The sequence below is a fragment of the Torulaspora delbrueckii genome, chromosome 4 (assembly GCF_000243375.1).
Source record: "Torulaspora delbrueckii CBS 1146 chromosome 4, complete genome".
Taxonomy (NCBI): domain Eukaryota; kingdom Fungi; phylum Ascomycota; class Saccharomycetes; order Saccharomycetales; family Saccharomycetaceae; genus Torulaspora; species Torulaspora delbrueckii.
In genome coordinates, this window is record NC_016504.1 from 259,780 (window position 1) to 287,635 (window position 27,856).

Consider the following 27,856-nt stretch of genomic DNA (forward strand, 5'->3'; position numbering starts at 1 on the left):
TGAAAGCTGCAGTATGGACTGTAATCAGCTGCTTTCGTTGTAGTCCATGGTTGCAATTCATTGTGTAGAATGATGGCAGCATCTTCCTGTGTAGGTGTCTTCTTAGTAGCCCGATATCACCACGCTCGACAACTTCCAAGCCCACCGAACAACAAATGAAGCAGGCAGATCATTGTGGGGGTTCGAATTTGGTGACTTCGAACACTTATGACTGGTTGCAGTATCGTGATGAGCTTGATGAAAGACGTAAAGGCAGTGGTGGGAATTTGGGTGTGCTAGATAGCAGCTTCCCACACGACCACTGGGAGATTCAATACTCTGTATTCAAACCATTGGAAAGATATAATACGAGCCTTCCTAGTCTAGATCGAGGAAGGGCTAAACAGCACTTCTTAGACGTGGTAAAAGAATGTATCGAAGCTCTCAATGTCAAAAGGATCGAACTTAGTAGGATTAAGACGGGATCTAGCGGATCGTATTTCGTTTATGGTACAGAGGGACAAACCCTTGGGGTATTTAAGCCTAAGGAAGAGGAGCCTTATGGTCCTTTGTCTCCTAAATGGTCGAAATGGGCTCACAGGACTTTCTTTCCCTGCTTCTTTGGTCGGAGCTGCTTGATTCCAAATTTGGGCTACATTTGTGAAAGTGCTGCCTGTCTGCTAGATCAGCGATTACAAACCAATTTGGTGCCTTATACGGATACTGTGATATTGGAGTCGTCAAAGTTTTATGACAAGAGGCAAACTTGGCTATTTTTATGTACAGTAGAGCCAAGGAAGCAGAAGAAACTGGGCTCTTTTCAATTGTTCTTGAAGGATTACGTTGGTGCTGACGAGTTCCTTGATAAATTCCCACTTCCTGGGATGTATAGAGACAATCTACCAAAGATGAAGAAAGATCAGAGCTCCGCCACTAGTGGGAGTTGCGATGAAAACCTTGCGACTGTTGTATCAACGACTCCAGATAAGTTCGAATGGACTGGGGCAAATCTTACCAAATTTAGACTGGAGCTCGAAAAACTGATCATCTTGGATTATATTATGAGAAATACTGATCGTGGTCTCGATAATTGGATGATTAAAGTCGAGCCTGTGAATGATGGGTTTGAGTGGGATATCAAGCTGGCGGCCATCGATAACGGGCTGGCTTTTCCATGGAAACACCCTGACGAATGGAGGTCATACCCATACGGATGGCTCTATTTACCGCTCCAGATCTTGGCACAACCGTTTTCTGAAGCCACACGATCGCATTTCTTACCCATACTCACGGATGTCAAATGGTGGGATGAATCTTACCGAGAATTCACTAGCCTGTTCAGCAAGGATTCAGATTTCAAGCTCAGAATGTGGAAAAAACAGTGGGCTGTCTTGAAAGGGCAAGCCTTCAATGTTGTCGAAACACTTAAGGACCTCCGGCAAGGGCCCTTGGAGCTGGTAAGACGTACGCGGTGTCTAGTGGTAGAGGAAACCATGCAGGTACCGACATTGAATCCAATAATGAGTGCTGCGATAAGTGAGTCAATGCCTCTGGAGGCATCATCACCAATGGCTCTTTATTCTACTCCAAAGGGTGTCTCAGAGCATACGCAGCATCTGAGTGGTATATCACCAGCAGCGTTCCCGTCAGCCACCAATTGTGCAAATCCACATGATCATAATGAAGAGCATATTTCAACCATGAAAACTGTGATTATAGAACGTTTGCAAGTAGTTAACTCAACACCAGTTTTTACTTGGTATTAGACCTCCCAGTAGACTAAATCAGATTATAATGTATTTATAAGAAACTACGAGCCAACACTTGTAATAAATAACCGATGGCTTGCTAAGTAAAGCCAGTTATATCTTCTAGATAGTTTTCTTCAAATTCGTGATGCTTCTTGACTTTTTCAATATCAAAGCGACAGGCATTATTAGACCCTGAAGAATGTTCAATCAATAGTCGCTGCCATAGATCTGGTAAATACATTCTGGTCGTTGGTAGGATGAACCTATTGAGATTGGCCAAGTCCAACTCATCAAAGCCAACCGTTGCGAAGAACAGTAAACAACATGGTGCTTCAGGGTTCTTCCCTGAAGATGATGTACTTAACTCTCAGGAATCAAAGAAGCCCAATGCATCCCCATATAGTTTGAAAGAGTTCCCCCGTATAATTGAACACCGATTTGGAGAGAGTCTGGGCAATAGGACGCGGATGCTAAGTGAATTGGTTGCGAGTGAGAAACTACGACTTGGTCCGCCTGACATGGTCCATGTAACATTACTGGATAAATTCTACAAGGAGGAAATTGGTGAATACTTCTACATAACAGGAGTAGATCTATCAAGTGAGTCAATGCCAATTGCTTTCTTGAAGATGATGAGATTTGATCGTAGCGAAAGGCAGAGGTCCGATGAGAACCAGATCTCTACATATTGTTGTGTTAATATCTTCAGGCAACTTGATATACGAATTCGTTATGAATCTGACAACAATTATCAAATAAATGCAGTTGATTGTCGTACGGGAACTACGACTGTTCAGTTAAGTGACGAGATCTGGCAAGAAACCTTTGTCAGTTGTTGTCTGAGAAGTCTCATAACGAATGTGGATTCTGTAAGAAAGCTACCGGGACTAGTGGAGTATCCTTTCGCTATTTCACACGGTGGGATAAATAATTGCCAGAGAGTGATTAAAACATTGTGCCAATTTTTGCCCCGTTTCTTGGAGTGTGGTTGGAATTCTTCGAAGAGTGTTCATGCTACTATTCTGCACAATTATTTGACTGAAGCCCTTATGTTGTTCTTGTCAGTGGCCCCAGGGTTGATCGACTACGCTATCGAAACGTTACGAGAACTGATCAAGGACGACCCTAGCAATGAATTTTATTATTGCATAGTTTTGATTGCGATCATGGAGCAAGATGGCGAAAAAGACCTTGAAATGATATCTCTTTTGAATCAAGTACTCGAGCCGCTTCTCTTAGAGTTAGACAATGCTCCACCTCGTGACAGCAGTTCATTATTGTTGATTAACTGCATTGCAGAATTACTAAACTTACAAGCAAGGTTTCTGCTCAAGAGAGAAGACTACGAAATGGCCCTGTCGGTGGCTAAAATCTCAAGCGGACTCTCCTCGGATTCTTTCGATGCTTGGTTCTACCTAGCCAAGTGCTATATCAAGCTGGAAGACTACGAACAGGCGTTGATGGCAATTAACTGTATGCCCCATTTACCTAATTTTGACAAGATAGACCAAGCTCTATGCTACGATCCTACTTTAATCGGTTATTACAAGAGACCACTGGGTGGTACAGTATCCAGATGCGATTTGACCTCCTTCGAGATCAGTAACATCAGCGGTACTTTAAAGATATCGAAAGAAGCAGAGCTTCGTGAAATAATATTCGGTAGAATAGTGATGCCCAACGAGTCTGAGAGGGGTAAGATCACAGAGATATGGAACAACTCGTGTCTAAGTCTGGGCCCGATCTACGGACCTCACTCACACAATTTGATAAATTTCGTTTCACCACAGGAAGTGAAATCTGTCGCAGATATAAAGTTACTCGCGAGAAACACCATGGCCAAGTTACTCAGTTGGTTCGATGAAAAAGTTTACGAATTACTGCTAGAAATCTCCAGCAAGTTAGGCTGGAACGGACTCTTAAAACTAAGATCGGACCTATTTGTCATGGAAAAGGAATACAGTGACGAAAACACAGTGAAACTGAACCCCGACGGTACCATACCAACTAACCTAAAACGGAAAAGACTGTGCGAAAGATGGCTCGACCAACAATTCCTCGATCTCTACGAAGACTTACGCATAAGCACTTCTTCTGACGGTCGCCGCGATGTCCTATACAGCGGTCTAGAATGGGAACTACTTGGACTAATCCTTCTGAGGACGTGGAACTGGCAAGACGCAGTGGCCTGTCTCAGGACCAGTATCATGGCTCGTTTCGACATAGTCAGTTGCAAGAAATTGCTCGCACTCTACATGGCTCAGGATTCCCACGATACAAACGCAATGGATCCAGACGTCGTTCTCGAGCTGGTAACCCAGAAGATTTCCTACGAGTGCCGATTCTACGACAGTTTCCAGATCCAGAACCTACAAGTCCTCTACAAGCTCAGCGAACATCTTGGCACTAACATCGTACGCAATCGCGTCATGGCGCTGCCCCTCGCAGAGAGGGGCATCGTCAGCATGGTCGAATCAATGCTCGACTGGGTAAAAGAGATGACAGCGTCTAACCGCATCGACTGAACCAGCTAAAAACGTTATAAACAGCATTCATCACTACTAACTACCGACAGCACGTGACCTTCACAACTTATCCTTACCCTGCAGTGTTGGAAAATTTTCAACATTGTGCAGCGCCCGCGATGTAGCGAAGCATCTAATGTGATCAAACTGAAGGAGTGTGAAGAAATACAGATTTAAAGATCTTTTATAGGTTGGTCTTTTTAAGTTGGGTTGTGGCTTACTGGGAACTGGCGGTTTGAGTTTGTCCAGATTTGCATTTTAATCGATATTTTAGGAGTAATAGAGGGCTCAGATTAGGCGGACAGAGCCATGTCGGGGTCATTTTGGAAGTTTGGACAGGATTATACGACTGAATCTGCTATATCCAAGTTACTGAATAGGGCATTCATTAAGATAAATGATGAAGAGAGTCGTCCGGAAGATTCGAAGGAGAATAAGAATAGTGGAATTCTAAGCATAGATGAGAAAAACTTGGAGAAAGATGAACATAAAGAGGATAATGAGGATGAAGAAATTTTAGATGATGATGAGGAAGAGGAGCATAGTGATACGGGGAAGTTAGAGGATGAAGATGTGGAGGAAAGTGAAGCTAACGATAGTTGTCTGCCCACAAGTGAAGCCGAGTATGCGGATTATAGGCCCAATCTGGATGTGCTGGATGAACTTTTGGATGATGAAGAGCTGTATACGGAGCTGATGTGTTCTAACTTCAAATTGTTGATTTTTTTGAAGTATCCTGAAGTATTGTCCAAACTTATAGATTACGTGACGAATCAAAGCGTTCTTGAAGAGGATGTAGATGGATCGGATCTGCCGGAAGAAGTTAATGATGACCCTGTGATAGAAGAGGAAGGGGCGGTATTTGAAAAAGGTAAGAAAGACGATGAGAGCAAAGTGGAAGAAGAGCAGTCTGCTGATAACATTTCTGAAATTTCAGAAGAGACAAGCATAACGTTGCCACCGGAGTCTGAAGAACAAGTGGAATCCAGAAGGGCCTGTATGGCTGCTGAGATTTTGTCTGCAGATGTTTGGCCTATCTCATCGGCAATTATGGAAAATGAGGCTCTCCTTCCAAGATTATGGTCCATTATGGATCATTCGTCACCTTTATCGATCGTTGCTTCTACCTATTTCATGAAGATCAACGAAAGGCTCTTGGATATGGATATAACCGGTATGATGAATTTTATCTTGAAGCAGGAAAATGTGGCAGATAGGTTCTTGAATCATATTGTCAATCCGCCATTGATGGATTTTCTGCTGAAAGTTATCTCCACAGATAAGCCTGATACACCAACGGGATTTATTGAAACTTTCAAGAAACAGGATTTGATACCAAAACTTCTGGATCACTTGAACCCAGAATATGAAACAGCTGTTCAGTCGGCAGCTGGAGATTTTTTAAAGGCATTTGTTACCATAAGCGCTAATTCTAATAACGAACTTGCATCTGGGATTGGACCCAACGAACTAACAAGACAATTAGTATCAGAAGAGATGATGGAAAAACTCATCAAGATCATGCTTAAAGGTGGTACATCTTTAAGCAACGGTGTCGGGATTATTATAGAACTCATCAGGAAGAACAACTCGGATTATGATTTTGTACAAGTGATGTACACCACTTTGGAGACACATCCTCCTAGCGATAGAGATCCAATATATTTGGGACATTTGGTCAAACTATTCGCCAAATATATGCCTCTTTTTGATAACATTCTGGTAGAAACAACTCTACCACCATTAGAAACACCGTTTGGTAGCATAGAACCGTTGGGTTTCGAGAGGTTTAAAATTTGCGAACTTGTTGCTGAACTGCTGCATTGTTCTAATATGACTTTAATCAACGAACCTATTGGAGAGAGTCTTGTGCATGATCGTGACATTGCCAGGACTAAGCTGCTATCTTCAGAAAGAGAAAATGATAAGGAAGTGGAGAAAAAAGAAGAACCTGGTGATGAGCAGCAAGAGGTGTCCAAGAAAATGGCTTCTCTTAAATTAGAAAGCCGGGAGACTGAAGATTCAGATAGCAACTCGGATTTGGAAGGAAACGCAGAGAAACAAGAAGTGGAGAATACAGATGTTGAAATTCACTCCGAAGAATCTTCGGAGCCTGAAGTAACAGAAAAGTCTTTACGTGAAAACCCAATTGTTGGTGATCAACTGAAAATTGCTCTGCATGATACCAAGATAATCACCACTATACTGAATATGTTTTTCCGGTTCTCATGGAATAATTTCCTGCATAATGTTGTATTCGATATTGTGCAGCAAATCTTTAACGGTCCACTCAAGACTGGGTATAACAGATTTTTACTCGCAGACTTGTTGGTTCAAGCCAATATTACAAAACTAATAATGGATGGTGACAAGAAGTGTGCAGATTACGAGAAAGAAACTGGTCTTCGATTGGGGTATATGGGTCATTTGACTTTGATTGCCGAAGAAGTTGCCAAGTTCTCAGCATACGTGGAAGAAATGAAGGTCACATTCAGTGATTCAGCAATTTGGGAGAGTTTGAACGAACCAAGTTGGAAAGAATACATGGAAACGGTGCTTGCAGAAACAAGAGAAAAGTACAACACAGTTCTAGGAGATTTTGCCGACGATGAAGAAGAAGAGGGCAACGCAGACGATGTAATAAACGAGCATGATATCGGCGAGGAAGCGGATGAAAGCGGCGACCGAGAAGGAAACATAAACGGGTCAAACTCTTATCGGAACTTTCTCGAATCCGCACATGAAGATAATGAGGAGGTCAATGGAGAAGACAACGACCTAGAAAGTTCGACCTACTATGAGTACATTAATGGAGACGGCAGTAAGACTAGGTTACATCTGAATCCATCCATAGATTACGATGCTCCACATGAAAATGTGGCTGGAGAGCTACTAGCCAATAGCGATACCGCCGACGAAGATAATAGATTCAGCAACTACATGTCGCATCAATTGGGGAGAAGTTTCAACAGCAGCCACTATGGAGCCGATGAGTTCGCAGATGATCAGGACGATGAAGATGCGGACGATGAGAACACAGAATCAAACGATGAAACCTGGACAGCTGCCTCTGATGCTTTTTCTCTAAACGGCACAACGAGGAGGTCGGCACCATCAAACGCTGAGACATACGACAAAAATGTCTTTCAACATCAGTTCGAATTAGATGGAGTCGGAGATGAGGACGACTATATGGACCCCAATGATGATGGACAATCTTACGCGAAGCCGAACCATCCGTTGTACAGCAACATTATAACACCAACAGCTTCTCATAGGCCGACAAACTCTACTTATGACAGAAACGGATTCAATGATGCTGAGGATGATATCAGTGATGACAGTGATGCCGAACTGGAGGATTTGGGAGCCGGTGGAGTAAAAGATTCATCGATAGGCGAGGATGATACAGAAGCTGGCTACTCGCTTTGCAGATCTACCAGTAAAGATAATCTTTCGTGGGATGAAAATGAGCAAGACAGGTTAATGGAAGTGGTCAATTACAATAGACAGCAAAATACCGGCAAATAATAATATCAAAACCACTGCGCGAAATACCTGATCTTACGAACTTCATGTGTACCTTGTGTTATATAGACTCCAATTCTAATCTTAGACACCGCTTTAGAAAATCATTTTTGTTGGAAATTAAGCGATGTGAAGAGCTCTAGAAGAGAGGAACGACCAAGTAACAAGCTTCAATATCCAGTTAAAGCATCAATTGCAATGGCTAGAAAGGCAGTCGTCTCTCCATTTGGATATTTACCACTTTACAATCTTTTATCCGCGTTTGCTTGGGGTTATATACTGTACAGCGTCGTTTCTATTTACCCCAAGGTCGGTCAACCCCATTTCTATGAAGAGACTAAGAAGACTGTTACCTATGTCCAATGTGGTGCCATTATCGAGATAATCAACTCAGCTTTGGGTATTGTAAGATCGCCATTATTGACCACGTTTGCCCAAGTAGCATCAAGGTTGATGATTGTTCTGGGGATATTTGAAGGACTACCGCAGACACCAGCTGCCCACACGATGGTTTACGTTACGTTACTTTCAGCTTGGTCTGCTACCGAAGTGGTAAGATACATGTTTTACTTTTACTCGTTATGTGCGAAAGAAGGACCCTCGATTCTTCTAACCTTTCTCAGATACAATTTATTCTGGGTTCTTTACCCACTTGGTGTCGCCAGTGAACTTCTCATAGTATACTCAGCGCTACCATTGGCAGAATCAAATTATGGAGCTGTATACAAGTGGTTTTTAGTCGCCAGCATGTTAGCATACATCCCAGGTTTCCCAGTGCTTTTCGGCCACATGGTGACACAGCGTAAGAAGGTCATGAAGGGTCTTAGAAATGGTTCTCAGGCCAAGAAGCAGTAGTAGGCATTGTCTCTTCCATTATTGCCTATAGACAGCTCTTATATACGGAAAAGATCCAATTTGCTCATGACTGCACTGATACATTTTGACAACTAGCGACAACATCTGAAGGTAATTTTGGAGCTCTGCAAACCATCTATTATCGACTTTCTTGACTATAAACTTCATCTAAATAGTCCGTAGCTTGTGACGCTAGCTAAAGCTCATTGAAAAATTGTTCAAGCTTCACCACACTAACAATTCAAGCTAGAGTACCGTTTTCTAAGCCATCACAAGGCCATTGTGTGTGATAGATATGTTCCTAAGACGTTTAGCCCAACCACTTTGCAAATTTACAGTTCTTCCCCCACTTCGGACCGCTGTGAACCACAGTGTAGTGAGAAACTTCCATAGCACGCGATGTGCCCTTCAAGAGATCCCAGAAGCTTCTAAACAAATTGATCTTAAACCACTAAAGCTGTCTAATGAGCTTTACGCAGTTTTCAAGATACACAACCGCCCTTACCTGGTGACAGAGGGAGATAAAGTGATTTTACCGTTTAAAGTTAAAGAGGCAGACGTTGGAGACGTTTTGAGTCTAACTGACGTTGTAACTATTGGATCACGTAACTATAGGCTCGTGGACTACCCAATTGACAGTTCGTTGTATACATTAAAGGCTACAGTGCTGGAAAAGACTAAGAGAGCTTTTGAAGTTAGAGAAGTTACCAAGAGAAGAAACAGACGAGTGCGCCACGCAAAGAGTAAGGGCGATCTGACAGTCATAAGGATTGCAGAATTGAAATTAAACTGAGCAATTAACCTTTGTTCGGTCTCATCGTAGATACCTGTAAATATAAAGTGTAGATCATTAAGAATTCGCTTCGCCGCTTTTTAATCAATTACAGACAATAGCCAGATCAAAGATAAAAAGGTACTTAGGTACCTGTGGCTAATTGGAGAGGTGTGAATGCCATTTCTAAGGAAGATCACTGGTAGTGGCCATTCGCATTCGAGATCAGGCTCCGCTTCATCGATCAAGACATGGTCATTGGACTCACCTACTAGTCTTGAAAGACACTCTACACGCCCAACGAAGAGCTCTAGGAAGTCTGGTACATCTGAATATCGGAACTCAGTGGCAAGCTCTGGCTCCTGTGGCAATTCCAATACTGCTGGTCACGATAATGGGACGGGCTTGCTGGTAGTACCGGACATTGATGAGTTTACAAACAGTCCGCAGATGAATGATAAAAATAATCTAAAGAACGATTCTAGAAACCCCTCAGGTGGTAGCATCAATTCATTGTCGTTTGACAAACTAATCTTATCATGGGATCCGACTGATCCTGATGAATGGTCGATGCAACGGGTCTCTTCGTGGTTGAAATTTCATGAATTCCCAGAATCGTGGATCGTATTCTTCAAGAAGTATCAGCTTTCAGGGCACAAGTTTATCAAACTCTTGGCTCACGATAATTTTGCTGTCTACGAAAAGTATTTACCCCAGTCCAAGTATGCCTCCTACACAAGGTTCCAGTATCTTCTTAAACAGACTATGAGTAAGAATGTCACAAATAACCACATCCGCCAGAAGAGCACAGAGAAAGCCAAGGAATCAAGGAGCTCTAGCGAGTCCTTGAAATCTAAACACAAAAAAGCCAATTCACTTCAAGAGGCCACTTCGTCAAGATCTGCTTCAGAGTCTGCTTTGTCGCCAACAACATTGAATTCCTCCAAAAGCGACGATAAATTGGGAGGTCAACCACTTCGTACACACCAGAAGACGTCCAGTGCCAGCGCACTTTATAGAAGAAGTTTAATATCTCTCCGAGGTTCGTCCACAGGTAATTTACTGGAGGGAAAGACTCCCTCCAATATCAAGCTGAATATTCCATCTCGACCTCAATCAATTGTTGAAACTAATGGATCATCAAAACCAGGGTCTCCTCCCAACTCACCTCACTATCCGGGCCTTTTCAGAAGGCATCAAAAGAGCAGTTCCTCTGAGTCCTCCTTGCTCAACGCGTTGTTTGGATCACAGTCAAATGTTACTATTGATGATGAGCAAGACAAATCTTCTTACCAAACCGCCAATGCTTCGGCGGATAGTCTCTCCAAAGGAAAGCATAATGCGATCGAAGGCAACACGGTGTCGTCCAACATATCTTCGCCGAACCCGATAGAAGAGAAGAGCTCACTCTGGGGCAAACTGAGACGAAGAAGTCAGTTGATTGGACCTGCCAATGTTCCTCAGAGCCCGCAACTTGTAACTCTAAACCCGGCATCTTCACTTTCGACGCCAAACATCGGCACACCTCCTACAGCTTCAGATGCAAGTATAGGTACGTTGACACCAAAGTACACAGATGTGAAGACAGCTCAAGCAACCCCATCAAGCAGCAAACGTCACCCTATTTACAGTACTGACCGGAGCAATCGAAACGATAACAATGACACGTATACCCCAGCCAGTTTCTTGTTGGATAAGAAGTTCTATCCTTTAAAGACGAAAGATTCTCAAGATGATATCTATATTCTCATTACGAAAGATAATCGTTCATTTATACCTATGAATATCGGAATGATTGAGAGCCTCGAAGAACTAAAGGAATCGGTAACGCTGATGTTAAGCGTAAATCATAACGACATAACCATACATTTGACTGACTTTGGGTGCGAAATAGGATCTGCTCTCCCGGATGATACTTTAGAATCATTAAGATCGAGTCTTTTTTGTAATACGGCTGGTAAACTATACATTAAAGATCAGTCGAAGAGCAGTTCAAGGCCTAGAGCGGCAACTCTCAGTAACGAGATGAATCACTCGGTGAAATCCCTCAAAAGTAAGAACTCGTTTAGGTCCGTCACTAATAGCATGATGTATTCAACCGATGAGGTTTCAATTGTTACATCTTCATCTGACTTGACCTCATTCGACGATCATGCTTCTGGAACAGCTAGAAGATATCCTCAGACACCCAGCCACTACTATGATGCTGTAGCAGCTAATAATGGAGAGGAAATCAATTACTGGAATTATAAAGATCCAGCTCAAGAGGCTAGTAAATCACCAAGGCCATTAAGGTCGTCTAGTCAAGTAAAGAAAGAAAAATATCCTCCCTTCGAGCTGGCTCCGGAGAAAGGAAGAATGGGATCATTTCAGATTTTAAGGAAAGAAGATTCAAATGAGATAGATTTTAATAAGCGCCGAGAATCACCATATGTCCAACCGGAGTTGGCGCCTCGGAGAGAAGCGCCCAAACCTCCAACAAACTCCTCCCCTCAAAAGTCCCTTTCAATCTCTAGTCGAGTGTCGACGCCACGTCTAAGAAGAAGCAGCACTAGAAGAAAGGCCCCTGGGAATCCCAAACTAGCTCCACCATCACCTTCAGGCGAGGCTGTAAGCCCATCTTCAGATTCTGTGGTCAATTCATACACTCCGGGCTCCAGCCATGTCCTAGTCCCCCAACCATATAAAGGAGCTAGCGAGGGCTCTCGTAAGCTTAAAACAGAGGATGAGCAGATGGCAAGTTCAATTTCTGCTTTTATTAGCAAGCAAAGAACCAATAGATCTGACTCAATTGCTTCTAATTCTGGCTCTGTGCGCCATATGCGTTCTCCACCATTGGGCAGAGGCAACTCAAGACGTATTGTATCGTCTGCCTCGGCAGCTGATGTTTTCGATGAAAATGATATAACATTCGCCGACGCACCTGAATTTACAGATTCTGGTAGTGACAGTTCTGATGACATAATCTGGTCTACGTCTGGGAAGAGTAGAGAGACAGAGACCGAGAAAGAAGGGATTCAACGCAATTCATCGGGAGACAATTCACAAGATCGTTCACAATCTAATGAGGAGAATGATGGAGGTGCAGCGTTGAACAGAAAGATGACATTAAGGCCATCGCCAGAAGTTGTCTACCAGAACCTGGAGAAATTTTTTCCTCATGCCAACCTTGATAAGCCTGTCCTTGAAGGCGTCACACCTCCCGCATCTCCAAGATCGGTGGACACTATAGGTATGTCAAGAGCGTTCGGGTTATCTAACGCTGGCAACAGTTCAAATAGTAACACGCCTGCTATTTCTCCCAACAAGAGCACCAAACAATCATTCCGAGAAGATGAGAAGGGTTTCTTGAGAGATCGACTTCCGAAGCGAGCCAAAACCATCAGAACTATTGCACATGAGGCGAGTGAGGCTAGAAAACAGTCCGTGAAGCTTGGGAGACAAAATACGAAAATGTGGGGCACTAAAACGGTCGAGGTCACCGACAAGCGTATGGTTTCGATTAACAATACGAAGAACTCACGAGGTCAGTATAAAGAATTTGCATGGATCAAGGGTGAAATGATTGGAAAAGGCTCATTCGGTGCCGTTTATCTATGTCTGAACGTGACGACCGGTGAAATGATGGCCGTGAAACAGGTTGAGGTGCCAAAGTATGGCTCTCAAAACGAGCAAATCATCCATACCGTGGAAGCACTCAGAGCCGAAATGTCGACCCTCAAAAATCTGGATCATCTAAATATTGTTCAATACCTCGGATTCGAGGCCAAAGACCATATGAACAGTCTATTTCTCGAGTATGTGGCTGGTGGATCTGTCGGCTCCCTCATCAGGATGTATGGAAGATTCGATGAGGTAATGATAAAACATCTGACGACCCAGGTCTTGAGAGGTTTATCATACTTGCACTCGCGTGGAATTTTGCATAGAGATATGAAAGCGGACAACTTACTTCTTGATCAAGAAGGTGTCTGCAAGATTAGTGATTTTGGCATTTCAAGGAAGTCGAAAGATATATACTCTAATTCCGAAATGACCATGAGAGGCACTGTTTTTTGGATGGCTCCAGAAATGGTCGATACAGCGCAAGGTTACAGTGCCAAGGTCGATATATGGTCAATGGGATGTGTTGTACTAGAAATGTTTGCGGGCAAGCGGCCTTGGTCCAACTTAGAAGTGGTCGCAGCCATGTTCAAGATAGGTAAATCTAAATCAGCTCCACCCATTCCTGAAGACACATTGCCATTAATTTCACAGTCCGGGAGAGATTTTATAGATGCTTGCTTCCAAATCGACCCAGAAGCAAGACCCACAGCTGATAAACAACTATCACATCCATTTATCCTGGAGAAAGAAAATTTCGACTTCAAATCTACTAAATTAGCTGAACTCATCAAGTCTAATGACAAGGTTAACTCGACTAAATTGAGAGTTAGCTCTCATGAAAAATCTCAACTAGAACTCTGATTATGTGTGTGGAAATTAATACTTATTTAAGTCGTAAAAATCATTGGGCATCGGAATAATAATGCGTTATGAGCACATTGAACTTTCTATTTGCTCCATGTAGAATAGCGCTCTTGGCCTCTTCAGAAAAGGATGTTTCACCTTGAGAGAAACTTTCCGAAAGTATGAAAGTACTCTCCTCCAAATTATCTTCGTGCGGCGTCTCAGCCAAACTACTGTCCATGACAGCCTCCACAAAACTGGCCGAAGCAGAGTCGAAGTGACTTTCTTGTCCATAGTTTACGCTCGTGATATTTACGATCGTCTCATTGTACCAATTCCGGTCAGCGTATAGGTCATTCAACTGATCAACAAATTCACTATTTTTACTGTTGATGTATATCGTTCCATGAGGGTGATCCCCGCCAGCGCCATTGTGGTAACATATCAAAAGCAGTAGATGCAGTGCCAAGAAGTCCGATGAAGTTAAAATGGGTCTTGGCAGCAGTAGGTTGAAATATCTCTTTTTGAATCTGTTGATATATGCTCTATCACCACTGTTTGAAATTAGAACTGCTGAACTTGCTTTGAGCGAGGAAAAAATGGTACCAAAGAAATTCGCAGGCAGATCATTCAGCCCTAGTATGTGGGAGTAAATTTGTGAAAAGTCTCCGTAGTGCTCACCAGAAGATATCTCGCTACCATTGATCTCAGAAGTTGCACCCCTTAGTGGGAGAACAACCAAATCAGTTGGATTTTTCTGCATCGATAGAATATTAGCTGCTCTCTCTCTCACGGTTGAGAAGATTACCTCGCTAGAAAATTGAATGCGGCTCAGACGAGAGAAAATATCAAAAATTTGTAAGATGGAATCGGTATTTACAGTGGATTCCTGATCATCGTTCTGTAATGACGAAGACTGGAGCAAATCAGCTGTTCGTTCAGTCAGCAATCTTAAATGCACTGCTTTTAGAGGAATCTCAAGCTCAAAACCAAGCGGATCTTCCTCAATAATGGTTAGAGCCGTCTCAGAGTCATCACCCCGTGACCATACTCTAGATAGCTTTTTGACTTTGCTAAAGCTTGGCTTCACAGTACTGTTACTCGACTTTCTGCTCAATTCCTTGCCTCTTGATGTTCCAGGAGCAGGCCCAGTGACGACTTGCCCAATAAGCAAATGGTTGAGCAGTTCTAGCGATGATGAAATCGTCTCAGTTGAGCTTGTGATATTAATTATTTTGGTAATGTGAAAATTCTTGACATCCTCAAAGGATTTTAAGGACATGACTGTCGATTCCTTCTCCTCAATGTTAGAAACCTCATTTGTACTCTCTTCAACTGATTCAATTTCCTTGTTCATCCTTGTGCGTAAATCTCTTCTGTATGATTCAGGGTACACTAGTAGTGTCAAAGGAGTGGTGAGAAAAGTGGAAACCAAAGCCATAAGAATGAACATACCAAAGATTTTACGGCTGATAATGCCGGCATTCAAACCTACCGTTAGCACGACAATTTCCACGATACCTTTACATGATAGCAACACACCTACTGCCAATGACTCTCTGAAAAACAAACCGTGAATCCTTGCAGCTACTGATCCTGAAACAATCTTTGTCGAAATAGCAATACCGATACTTGCAAAAACATAACCCCAATCTCTTCCCTCATTCAGTAAAGTGAGATCCACATTTAGACCAGCGACTGCAAAGTAAATGGGTATCAGGACAATGTTTGGGATATCTTCCATCCGCTCAGCCAATTTCACTACATAGTTGTTCTCTCTTGGTACAATCAGGCCAGCCATGAATGCACCAAAGATAGGATGAACGCCAATGATATCGGTGAAATAAGCAGAGATAAACATGATGAACAAAACACACATGGTTGCCATTGGAGAAGGCTTGGATCTTTCCAGCTCGTGAGTCCTTACCAGAGCCCATCTGAGCACAAAGCCGATTGGATATGAGATGAATAAGAACCAACCCAGAGTACAGAGCAGAATGTAAACGGTATTCACAGGATCGGCTGTCGAGTTCGAAAGGATTACACTCAAGGCAAGCAGAATCCAGCCAAGAATGTCATTGATGATACCACCACCCAAAACAACAATCCCGGCTCTTTCTTTGATAAGGCACAACTCATTCAAAATACGACACAGCACCGGGAAAGCTGTCACAGAAATCGAAACTGCAATGAAAACCATGAAAACAGTGAACTTAACATGTCCAGTTTCTGTATGGTTGCCCATATATGTGTTGTATAGTGGAACAGCGAAAAGACAACCGAACCCAAACGGTATAGTCAATGAGAATAGACCAATGGAAAGCGCTTTCTTCAGATGTTTCTTGATAAATCCCTTATCGACTTCCAAACCTAGGAAGAACATGAATAGAATGATACCAAGGTTAGACGTTAAACTCAACCCCGGTATCGAAGCAGCAGGAAACATAGTCTTGGTGAAATTTGGAATTTGTCCCAGCACAGTAGGGCCAAGGATAACCCCGGCAATAACTTCAGATATAACCTTCGGTTGGCGTATCTTCGAGAATGGGATGTTAACCAGATTACAGGTTACTAATATCAGGCAAACTTGGAATAGCCATAGTGTCAAAGGGGAACCTGAGTTCCAGATGAACGGGTTTCCCCCCGAGATAACACCTCCCACAGCCATTAAAGGTTTTACGGTATAGTTAGCACAATCGGATAGCCTGTAGTGGGTACATCTAGCTTCAAAAGAGGCGCCTTTGCTCATCATAAATATAACACCGAAGTGTCTTGAAACGCGAAGTTACCCGTTGACTTAACTATAAGTCTAGACTAGAACAAGAAGCAGTTTGATAGAACTCATTTCAGATCTAATTGCCTGTTGTAGAGCCGTTCTCAGATTGGATTAGCTAGTTTTTATTGCTCTTTCTTGAGAACTCTGGATGTCTTTTCCGAGATTTTTGACCTTTCTTCCAGGTTTTGACTCAACTGGCGATTATATTGATCCTCAATTACTTGTAAATGCTTATTCTAGTCCCACATACGGGGTTAGGATCTTTATCAATAACGCCAGTCTCTTGTTCATTGCTCTTTAGATCTTATGTTTGTTCCAGTCCTTGTGCACCTCGTAGATGGGTCACGACGACACTTGCAATCTCCTTCACTAACCACCTTCACTAACCACCTTCCACCAGCCAGATGACGTGCTTGGGGAATTGAGTACAGAGCGAATTATTAGTGCTAATCCTTTGAAGTTCTCTTCGATGGGCACTATAATAACTTTTAACGTTTTACGCGGTCTATTTACATCTTCAAACCTTGAGAAGCCCCGAACAAACCACTGAAAGGCAGCTAAGTATAGCGATTTAAGGCCTTCAAGAGATCCCTGACTGGTTCAGAGTGGGTTCCATAGTGCCGGAACCTTGAAAGATGGCGTCGAACGCAACATTGGAAGGGATTATTGCCACCCTCAATGAGCAGCAGAGAGTGGCGGTCCAGTTTGATCATACAAAGGCTCTACAAGTGATAGCCGGTCCAGGGACCGGTAAGACTAAAGTATTGACATCAAGAGTTGCATATCTTTTACTTCACCATCGAATAAAACCGCAGGATATTATAGTGACTACTTTCACCAACAAAGCTGCGAAGGAAATGATCGATAGGTTAAACACAATGTTACAAGGTAGTAGCATACGTGTATCAGACATCATGATTGGAACATTCCACAGTGTGTGTTTGAAGATTCTTACGCGTTATGGTCATAAGATAGGACTGCGAAAGGATTGGAGGATCATAGAGGAGAGTGAGATTGACAAAATCATGCAGGAAATGATAGAAAAGATGCCCGATACGATACGGGATCAGGCTAATTCCATGGCAAGGAAGGTAAACCTATGCCTTCCGAAGAGAGGTTCAGATGAATGGGCAGTGCATGCTAAACCGGTGAGGAAACACATCTCACGATTGAAAGCTTACGCTATACTCCCAGAAGAATATAATAAAGATCCAAACTATGATCAAGCATTAGCATACTTTTATGACAAATACCAGGCGGAACTAAGCAAGGTTAATGCCTTGGATTTCGATGACTTATTAATGTACGCTTTTCGGCTGTTGTCAAGAGAAAGGTGTCTACCTTACGTCCAACACGTACTTGTTGATGAGTTTCAGGATACCAACGGTATACAGATGGACCTTATGTTCCTTTTCGCCAAGGCTAATCATCATTTATCGCGTGGGATCACAGTTGTCGGAGATCCAGATCAAAGCATCTATGCCTTTAGGCATGCCCTAGCTCTAAATTTTGATGCCATGTCCAACAAATGCCCCATTGAATGTTCTCGGGTTGTGCTGGTTGAAAACTACCGTTCTTCACAAAAGATTCTAGATACCAGTGAAACACTAATTAAGCAACAGGTCAAAGGCCGTGCCGATAGATTGCCGCTTCGCGCCCAATTTGATTGCGAATTTGCACCTGTGTATATCGAGTTTCCGGCTGCTTTTTTGGAAGGACCATCATTAATAAGGGAAATGTTATATTTAAAGGCTTTGCCTAATATGTTCACCTACAACGATTTCGCCATCTTGGTGAGACAAAGAAGGCAGATCAAAAACGTCGAAACCGCTCTTATCGAGCACGGTATACCCTATAAGATCATAAGAGGGCACGCGTTTTGGGAGTTGAAAGAAACAGTATCGATGTTGAATCTCTTAAAGTGTGTTTATTCAGAGAGCGAAAAACATGCAATACTTTCAGCATTGCAATATCCTGCAAGAGGCTTAGGAGCCGCATCTATCGGAAAGATTAAGATTGCACTTGACACTATCTCTGGAACGGCCTTCCAAGGTCTGCGGCAAATCTGCGATAAGAAGGTAGATTTGGTCATACCAGCAAAGGGAAGGACCGCACTCAAAGAATTTATCAACATGATTGAGTACTGTCAAAAATTATCTGAAGCGCCCAATTCTACGACCCTAAGCGATATATTCGATAGGCTTTATGATGGCTCGGGTATGCGACACGAATATTTATACCTCGATGGGAAAAAGAAGTCGGAGATCGAAGGCGATCAAGAACCTAACTTCTCGAATCCAAGGCATAAGAATGTCATGCTGCTTAAAAATTATTTTATTGGGACAGACATGGCCTCGCTCGAGACATCTGCGGACTCCAGCCTGGCGGAGAGATCATCTGAAACACAGCGCCATGGGGTTTCTATTACGACCAAAAGCGGTATCAACAATCACATTCGAAACTTCTTCCTCTCTCTCAGTTTGTTTTCTATCGAAGCAAACGATTCAGAACTTGATAAGGCCAAGCGAATCGAACAGGAAAAGGTGGGTTTCGTTACGATATCGACAATACATGGGGCAAAAGGGTTAGAATGGCCTGTAGTTTTTATACCAGGCTGCGAAGAGGGAATCATACCATCGATATTTGGTGATGACAAGGCACAAGATGGTGGCGAAAATGATGACGAAGAGGATGGAGATGAGGATAAAAACGACATCAAAAGGAGAAATGATACGCCGGCCAGCCCAAAATCTAAGCTTGTTAATATTGATAACTCACTGGATGAAGAAAGGAGGATGTTTTTTGTTGCACAAACGAGAGCAAAGCATTTGTTGTATCATTCTACTGCTGCTAGCGAGCGCTCAGAAGGGCCGAGTAGATTTTTAACCGAAGAATTGTTAAGCACCATGGCTGACCAGCAAAAACTATTTGACAGCGTCGCCTCCATCAAGAACTTTTATCTGCACATGGGTAAGAAACCACCTGTAGAGGGGAAATTCAAACTGAAACGTCTCGTCGAGGACTATGCTAGATTCATAGAGAATAACCGAGAAAGGTTTGTTTGGAATGGTGAGTTTATTGTGCATACCTTCAAATTCGACCTCACGAAAAATTCAGACTCTACCTTTAGTAGCGGTTTTACTACAGCGGCGGCTCAACTTCAAAACTCTGCTGATTCTCCAACGGTTACACAAACTGTTTTTGGCAATAGTGCTCGAAGCAGTCGTACTTCGAGTCCGACTAGAAGTAAGTATTCGATATCAAGCTCTCCGAAAAAAATGTACGCACCTCAATCAAAAAGTAGAGGTGAAATGAGCTCAACTTCACCTGTCAAAGAATTTGCCCCGGTCTCTCCAACAGGGTCGCCTACTAAAAAACGCAGCTTTGCTCCATGTTATAGACCGACGAGAAACGCACCAAATGCACTTCAATGTAACCGTAGGCTTTTTGCACCAGGTCAAGATGTACCGAAATTAAAGAGTGAGATAAGCGCCTCATCACCATCAGAAGAGTCATCATTGTTAAGCCGGAATATATCAAAGTTAAAGGAAAGTAACGCAACAATAAGCGACAGAAAGTCTGAAGATGCTAGGGTCGTAAAGATGGAGAATCCGGAAGAAAGAGAAGCATTCGTATCTACATTCAAGAAAACATACAACCCCCAAAGGTCAAAAAGAAGACTAGTTACTACTCCTATCAACATCACAGATACTGATACGTCGTCTCACATCAAGGCAGAGGATAAAACATTTGATTATTCTGTTTCAAATGATGATGATGGCCTTAACACTACCGCTGCTGAACTTTTGCACAATCCGGACGACATGATAATTGATACAAGGCCCATTATATCAAATGCCAAAACATTAGCAGATGCCGCAAAGAAATCGAGCAGGTCTGAAGAAGATAGAGAAAAGCGTAGCTCACAAAAGGTTAAGAAGGAAAACAGTTCCAGTCAGATCGACATCTTCTCTCAGTTATCGAGGGCTAAAAAGAAGGCTAAATTGAGTGATGGAGAAATCATCATTATTGACTAGATTCATCTTAGAGATCGTCAAGCGTCTAGCCATTTCTAGTCAGGCATCATACACAATCATAATTGCATATAGAGGTAGATCCTACTGATCTACATAATCCTAAAAGGAATTTGTATTATTCTTGATATTCACAGCTTTACAAATATCTTGTTTCGGTAAAGGAACAATGATATAGCAGCGATTACTAGAGCATACATCGTTAGAACGATCATCGCAGTTCCAACTGAAGCGTCAATGGTAGACATGGACATGTTTGTGGCCCCAGTCAATAAGTTGGCTAATAAGAACATAACCAGTCCGTTGCTGTTGAGAGCATCTAATGATGGAGGAACTGCACAACCTTTATTAGTGCCACTAAATAGTTTATCAATCAGACAGTAAAAGAACAGTAATCCCGTATTGTACGCCACCACCCACGAAACATAAGGTAAGTTGGCAAATCTCCTGGAAGCATAATAGGGATCATGTGATAGAATACCTTGAGCTGTAGCTGTATGAATGAAAGTCCAGATGAAGAGACCCCATAACGGCGAAACAGTGCTTAAATTATTCCACATTGTCACAGACCTCTTGCCAGAAGGGCGTTGCAAACTTTCCACTGATGGTCTGTAAAGATTGTTTATTGTAGGTTTATTTCCTAACACATAAAACCCAGTTGTTTGACCCCACAAGAATATTGAACAATATCCTAGAAATGACACAATACCTTCTCTATTTGCCTCGATAAAATTTCTGCGAGGCGCTAGAATTAAGAACTCAAGAAATCCATCACCTTTTATGAGCACTAGTTCATACATCACAGATATTAATGCTGCTATTGCGGGGCGGGGAATCCATTCTGTAATAGGATCCAGTAACACAAGAACAGGTGGTAACAATGATAAAGTCATGAAAAAATTCCAATGAACTCCATATTCCGTAACATGTTCCTGGTATTCCAGGTTTTTCACAAAGTACAGTCTTAAGAGGCCAATAATCAATAAGGTACCACCAGATCGTAAAGCGTTCAATGCTCGTTTTATCATGCAGGGTCTGCTTGATGGGTTCATTTTTTCCTTGATTATTACTCTTGAAGAAACCACGCCATTACTGAAAACAAATGAACCGACTCCAAGGTCCATCAGAGATGTCCCCCAAGTTTCGACCTTGGCAAATCTTCGAGGGAAGACTTGAAAGTCCACCGCTAAGATTGCTAGAGCTGTCAAAACAAGCATTGAGCCACGATATACTGTAATAAAAGGCTTTTTCTCTAGCTGAAAAGGTTTCGGCTGCTTTTCTCTACTATTCGTTTCTGTCTTCTGGCTCTTAGATTTACTACTGGAGATGTAAAATAAGACCACACAGGGCACCACAATCAGAATCTGAAGTAGTGATATAGCATTTGAATAGACAGTTATAGACAACAGCAGAGTTATCCAATTCAACGCAAAATCAATAAAGACATTGATATTGCCACGAATAGACAAAAGATTCCAGCAGACATACGCAGTCAAAGCGACAGACGTAATTAAATTGATCTCCAAAATTGAACCACCATTTAGCCCAGTTACAAAATCTTCCTTACGCTCCTTGAGTGTCGACATTCACCTTCTTCTTGTTGCCAAGTTACTTTTAATTGTTCAAAACGCAGGGCGATTTACGCCTATAAGACGCGACGTTACGTATTGAAATGATATACAAATGTATTCACGTACTAAAAGCTGGCGGGTCTGCCTGTCTATCAAGTTCTTTGTTTGGAAGATGGATCTTCTTCTTGGCTTCATTTGGAGGCGTTGCACTGTGTCTTTTCCTTACATTTCTTGACTCTTTATCCATCGTGTATTCGACGGACGCATCATTTGAAGTTAACTCAATAGTGAAACTTTCTTTGGCTCCTCTTGGGCATATAATACACCAACTTATGTTGTTGAGGAAAACAGTCTGTTTTTTCGTCTTCAAATGCGAAGTATGTGCGAACAAATCGATCAAGAACGCAGGTGTCACCACTGGAATCGAATGTTCCTGCTTCACGAACTGAATTTTTCTCTTCAGAGAGTTTCTTAAGACTTGATTTGATATGTTGTTATCGCATTCAAGTTGGGTGGTGAATAAGTCGCGATATTGATTCTTCCAGAGAGGGTGGTCATGCGGAATGCTTGGCAATGACGGGAGATTTATCAATAAAAGGTCTGTTTTCTTGTTCAGATACTCGACGAAATTTATCCCCATTGGTTCCATAGTTTTCAAGATCTTGTTCAAATGCAATAGTTCAACCCCATGAAAGCCGGTGATAGCGACCTGTAAAGGCTGAGATTCATCATGCAGTAAAGTGGGAGATGGTAGTATTCGAACATCGGTTGTTCTGAGGAACGGCTTAGACCACGAGTCTGGTGGCGAAATGAGGGTCTTATAATGAAGGCATCGTTCGATAAAAAACTCTGTTACTAAAGTTTGATCTGATTCCGCCTCTTCCATGCAATCAAGTGGGACGTTACTTGGTACAACCAGATACTGTGAATCTGACAAAAGTAATCCACCATTCTGATCAATGACCCGCCGTAAAATCTCGGAGTGAGACTCAGGAAATTGCTTAGAGATGTGGAAAGTGGAACTTTTGAAGATTGAGTCTTCGCGCGATTCATCATTCAGAGTTTGTTCTGGCGGCGGAAGTCGTACTAAGCTGTCATCTAATGGCGGAGGTGGTTCAGATTTGGACATTGCTTTTTCCCATATTTTGTCACCTTTTGACTTGAATTTTTGAAATAAATTCACAGATGGGTTGACTGCAGCTGTTCCCTGTAACAAAGGTGGTGGATTAATCAAATCGCCCCAACATTCACAAGATTCACGACCAATCTTTTCGAAAGGTGTATTCTCAGGAATATTAGAAACTAGATAGTAGGGGTCGTATTCGAGCGTGGCATTTCTCCTTTGACAATCGAGAATCCATTTGTAATGAACAATCGGAATACCCTGTTCAATAGCAGCCTGTACTCGGGCACCTTGTAAAGTATCAGAGATAAAAACGACAGTCTTCTGATCATGTCGGCTCTTGCAATCCTTGACAAAATGCGAAGAGTTGCATTTGTAGCATTTCATAGCCTGGCACATCGATTCAAGCTGATCTACAGGGTATGAAGCGATTCTGCCGATGAAGATATAGAAATCTGCCAGTGGTGGAGCACTGTATCTTGATCTCAATAGATTCAATATATTTTCAGTAGAGCTGATCCCCGGCTTTAAGCTGCCACTCTGTGTAATGTCATCCCCGGCAAGCCATCTCTCGTACAATGTATCTATTGTCTGCAAATCGATGAAGACCACATCATGCCGATATCTAACGGTGAATCGGTATTTGTTTGTCTGTCTAGTCTTACCGATGACCAATACATTTGCCTGACGCGTTAGATCCCTGGAGTAAAAACCACCAAGTTTTAAAATTTTCTTTGAAACTGACCGTGAAGTATCCTCATCGTTGAAACCAGTAGGACAAAAGGTCAGGTTGAGCAACGGCTTCATCGCTGCTTGTAGCGTCTTTGGACTCTTGCCTTGTTATAGTATACATGAAAAATCATAAGCGCTCGCATAGTGAAAAAAATACAGCGATGAGTAGCTCAAAGACAGTATTGATTAGAGTACATATCCACAAAGGTTGGTCTTGAGCTCATTAAATCAAGTAAAATGGATAAGAAACTTAGTATAAGTCTCATAAGAGAACTTTCAAAAACCCAAAATGTATTTTCGGAGTATTTCTTGGATTTACTAGACATAGAGGGATCGAAAGGGACCTCATAGACGAATTCAGATCTCTGATATCAATCACATACCTGTTTGGTAGGATCTCATAAAATTTACAACTGTACACTTTCCTACTCGTTTTCGACAGGGACTTCAACGCAGCGAACGACATCATGTTAAATACTGTTGCGAACATTTGATGAAAAGTGAAAGATCTTCCATCTCTTCTACTGTAAAATATGAAACAAATGATAGATTTGTCATGACGGGTAGCTTCGTGCTTTACTGTGGGTTGTAACTCCCTTATAGATTCAAGTGGAAGCCGAATGCTTGCAACAGACAAGAAACTACTTCTTACGCCTTTTTATACATACGATCAAACAAACCAACTCTGTTGCAAGAAACGCCAATAAAAGCTAGTGGATACCCTCTTCTTTTATACCTCTAGCAGATTTCTCGGCGGTTAATTACTTAGGGCTCGTCTCCGGGGAAAGCCTTTCGGCCGGCGTGGCTAAGCGCCGTTTGGCCGGCCGACTGTCCGAGCAGTCTTTGACCCCGCGACGAATATAAAAATGGGAAGTATATAGGTAAGCGCCCATCTATCAAATAAGAGAAGATGGATCAACTACTAGGCAGCATTGCTGCTAGCAAGGTATGATTTACAAAGTCTAGCGACTGTCATTCTATAGCTAGACAACATATGACTGGAAGTGTAAGTGCAAGCGAGAAAGAAAGTGGTGGTGCGGGTAACTCCGAGGAAGGTTCGGCGGCTAAACAGCAGGTAACTAAACGCAAGTATGGTAATCTAGAGGCTCCTGTCAAGGAAAAGACTTTGCTGGTGACTAAGAATGAACGTGTTCGTCATTCGCATGCATGCGATAGGTGTAGGTTGAAAAAAGTCCGGTGTGATGGGTTGAAACCGAGCTGTTCGCAGTGTTCGAGGGCGAATTTTAGGTGTACAACTAGTGATAAGCTTACCAGGCGAGGGTTCCCAAAGGGCTATACGGAAATGCTGGAGTTGGAAGTGGTGAGGTTGCAGAAATTGGTCGATGAAGGTGCTAAAAGTGCTGGAGGCACTGATAACGAGGTGAAGTTAGAAGAGCCGAAGTCACGTGCTCCCGATTCCGCTAAGAGGAATGATCCAATGGTCACTGAACCGCAGTTTCCTTTCATTAACGATACTTTCCACTACTATGAGAACTTTGTGTGTGAGGAGAACTATTTAGGACATCGTACATGGGATGTCTTGAGAAATGTCGGGGCTGTAGAGGCTAGTGCTAGTGATTCCGAAGTGGAGGTCTTAAAGAATCAGCAATTGCTGTCGATGACATCGCTCTTGCAATTGCAACCGAGTACTCTGTGGTTACCACGTTTTCTCGCGATGAAATACGATGACAATCTACGTGATCATGTTCAAATAGCAATCGCTCGGTTTAGTAAGACGCAGAATTCGCTCATTCCATTGTTATCGCCCTTTGACAAGTGGCAGGTTACGTTTGATCAACATTTCAAATGTATTGCTGATCCTGATCCTATCAATCTATTGGCTTTACTCTATATTGTTCAGATGAATTGGTCATGTATGAATGAGTTTATCTTGTTCAAAGTTACAAAGATCGTTTGTTCTTCAGCTACTACTAGCTTGAGGAATTTGCAATGTCTTCTATTGGCTTGCTTCTATTTCATGGGCTCAGAGAACCATACGAGTTTTGCCTCAGAGTTATTGCACTTGGCCTTTTCCATGGTTCTCGATTTGGGTCTGTTCATTAATTCCAAGAAACTTGCACAGTTGGCGAAAGCTACAATCAAGCACGATCAAAGAATTGTAACATTTTGGACTTTTCAGTTTCTAGATTCATGGTGGTCATTGATTCAAGGCTTCCCAAAATCCAATTTTATCGTTGATGAGTTTCATCCTAGAAAGATAGAGAGCCTCGATAAGCCTTGTTTTAAACCTTTTTCTTTGCTGTTGGATTTTACTACAGACTCACTTGATGGTTGTAATCTGTTGCATACTTTATCAACCGAGAATAGTAATGGCAAATCTAAATTGATTTACTTGGCGGAAAGTTTTAGACATCTGCTGGTGAAATGGAAACTGTATCACCAGTTGCAAGATCATGAAGAGCATTTCAACAGAGCGGATTTGAACATGTCACTCGCATTAACGAAACCCGATATCATTGAGACCCAGCTCACTCTTTTCTACTTGGTTATTACATTCTTGACTGAACAAAGGCTCAAGAACGATAATGCAACTAGGAAGAAAGGTACAAATCTTGAAGACACGGCTTTTGAAATCTTGTCCCTTTATTACTTGTTGCTTCTTGACCAATCCGAATCGGAACAACCGTTACAATTTACCGTCTTGCACATTTTACCATGCTCCAACAAAGAATTAATCAATTCGTGTCTATCAGTATTGAACGACTGGGCAATTAAACCGCAAGAGGACAATGAATTTGAGGGCCAATCTAATTGGAAGTATAACAAGTACCAAAATTTCTTGATGCAATGGTGCCAGCTTTATTATGATAATGAATCTTATGATCCAATGCTAATTCAACTGTCGCTGAGTTACAAGATTCATCTAGCGCAAGATAAAGAACCATCAAAATGGAAGAAGAGAGACTACCTGCAAGAAGTCGAACAGTACTCCACGGGAAACGCTTTGTCCAGGGGTAGATCAAAATTACTCAGCTCCAACTCACAGGCCATTATGAACCAGTTCGATATGTTTTCCAATGGCAATTCACGCACCAATATATTCAGTAACTTTCAAGCGTCAGCGCTGCCGAACCAAAGCCTCTCAAATGCTACGCAATTGACTCAAAATGATAACAATAACATTATCGACATGTCAAACTTCAAGTCACAAATACTTATCGAACACGAAGAGACCGATGATGGATACGCTGAGGATGACGATGAAGACGACGAAGAAGAAGAGGATTCAAAACCACTGGAGATTCCATTTACCTCTAAAAGGACTGGTTCCTTATTCCAAACTAAACAAAACTTACCACCATCACATCGAGGACAAAAACTGGAAGGCACCAAAGAGAGAAGGACTAGCATATTGGAAAGCCAGGACTTTCCATCACATAATCAACCCCCACAAAAGAGAGCACGGCATAATTCAGAGAGAAGTGCGAATCAAGGGCTCTTGCAAAATTCACCCTATTCATCTACCTCTTCCCGTGTCTATCATCATTATTCAACAAATACGCCGACTAGAAACGTGCATCCGACCAATAATGACATCATGACATCAAACTCACATGGAGAGATCCTACCCCCACCCCCGTTACCTAGTCATGAAGGTTTATTTGATCATTCGGTGAAGATTAGCACAAATTCAAGCATCAATACCGGTTCCACAAACCCTGCTCGAACTCCGCAGATTGTGGAGACACCGCGAGCCTTTGCAGACATTCTGCTGCTTCACTCACCAGATCAACATGAAA

The 27,856-nt window shown here is 42.3% G+C and overlaps 11 protein-coding genes across 11 annotated transcripts in view; 8 read left to right on the plus strand and 3 right to left on the minus strand.

Annotated features, from left to right (window-relative positions):
• Window positions 1–155: 155 nt before the first annotated feature.
• LSB6 (1-phosphatidylinositol 4-kinase LSB6) lies at window positions 156–1,745 on the plus strand (the record flags this gene model as incomplete). The annotated part of the gene is made up of 1 exon (XM_003680882.1): window positions 156–1,745. One exon carries the CDS (start codon window positions 156–158, stop codon window positions 1,743–1,745), a length of 1,590 nt encoding a protein of 529 aa, XP_003680930.1.
• A 242-nt stretch (window positions 1,746–1,987) lies between these two features.
• CHS6 (Chs6p) lies at window positions 1,988–4,255 on the plus strand (the record flags this gene model as incomplete). The annotated part of the gene is made up of 1 exon (XM_003680883.1): window positions 1,988–4,255. One exon carries the CDS (start codon window positions 1,988–1,990, stop codon window positions 4,253–4,255), a length of 2,268 nt encoding a protein of 755 aa, XP_003680931.1.
• Window positions 4,256–4,564: 309 nt separating this feature from the next.
• Window positions 4,565–7,786, plus strand: SAP185 (Sap185p; the record flags this gene model as incomplete). Its single annotated transcript, XM_003680884.1, has 1 exon — window positions 4,565–7,786. One exon carries the CDS (start codon window positions 4,565–4,567, stop codon window positions 7,784–7,786), a length of 3,222 nt encoding a protein of 1,073 aa, XP_003680932.1.
• A 195-nt stretch (window positions 7,787–7,981) lies between these two features.
• On the plus strand, window positions 7,982–8,638 carry PHS1 (enoyl-CoA hydratase PHS1; the record flags this gene model as incomplete). The annotated part of the gene is made up of 1 exon (XM_003680885.1): window positions 7,982–8,638. The coding sequence occupies one exon, from the start codon at window positions 7,982–7,984 to the stop codon at window positions 8,636–8,638; it is 657 nt and encodes a 218-aa protein (XP_003680933.1).
• A 295-nt stretch (window positions 8,639–8,933) lies between these two features.
• On the plus strand, window positions 8,934–9,431 carry MRPL49 (mitochondrial 54S ribosomal protein bL21m; the record flags this gene model as incomplete). Its single annotated transcript, XM_003680886.1, has 1 exon — window positions 8,934–9,431. The coding sequence occupies one exon, from the start codon at window positions 8,934–8,936 to the stop codon at window positions 9,429–9,431; it is 498 nt and encodes a 165-aa protein (XP_003680934.1).
• A 156-nt stretch (window positions 9,432–9,587) lies between these two features.
• On the plus strand, window positions 9,588–13,877 carry BCK1 (mitogen-activated protein kinase kinase kinase BCK1; the record flags this gene model as incomplete). The annotated part of the gene is made up of 1 exon (XM_003680887.1): window positions 9,588–13,877. One exon carries the CDS (start codon window positions 9,588–9,590, stop codon window positions 13,875–13,877), a length of 4,290 nt encoding a protein of 1,429 aa, XP_003680935.1.
• A 40-nt stretch (window positions 13,878–13,917) lies between these two features.
• Window positions 13,918–16,527, minus strand: KHA1 (Kha1p; the record flags this gene model as incomplete). The annotated part of the gene is made up of 1 exon (XM_003680888.1): window positions 13,918–16,527. One exon carries the CDS (start codon window positions 16,525–16,527, stop codon window positions 13,918–13,920), a length of 2,610 nt encoding a protein of 869 aa, XP_003680936.1.
• A 743-nt stretch (window positions 16,528–17,270) lies between these two features.
• Window positions 17,271–20,672, plus strand: SRS2 (DNA helicase SRS2; the record flags this gene model as incomplete). The annotated part of the gene is made up of 1 exon (XM_003680889.1): window positions 17,271–20,672. One exon carries the CDS (start codon window positions 17,271–17,273, stop codon window positions 20,670–20,672), a length of 3,402 nt encoding a protein of 1,133 aa, XP_003680937.1.
• Window positions 20,673–20,800: 128 nt separating this feature from the next.
• On the minus strand, window positions 20,801–22,255 carry GWT1 (glucosaminyl-phosphotidylinositol O-acyltransferase; the record flags this gene model as incomplete). The annotated part of the gene is made up of 1 exon (XM_003680890.1): window positions 20,801–22,255. One exon carries the CDS (start codon window positions 22,253–22,255, stop codon window positions 20,801–20,803), a length of 1,455 nt encoding a protein of 484 aa, XP_003680938.1.
• Window positions 22,256–22,358: 103 nt separating this feature from the next.
• DPB11 (protein kinase activating protein DPB11) lies at window positions 22,359–24,170 on the minus strand (the record flags this gene model as incomplete). Its single annotated transcript, XM_003680891.1, has 1 exon — window positions 22,359–24,170. The coding sequence occupies one exon, from the start codon at window positions 24,168–24,170 to the stop codon at window positions 22,359–22,361; it is 1,812 nt and encodes a 603-aa protein (XP_003680939.1).
• Window positions 24,171–25,089: 919 nt separating this feature from the next.
• The window catches only part of SIP4 (Sip4p), a gene marked incomplete at both ends in the record, with an annotated part of 2,838 nt that continues 71 nt past the window's right edge, over window positions 25,090–27,856 (plus strand). Inside the window, one exon of the mRNA XM_003680892.1 lies at window positions 25,090–27,856. This exon is cut by the window's right edge and continues 71 nt beyond it. Coding sequence (XP_003680940.1) covers window positions 25,090–27,856 — 2,767 coding nt within the window.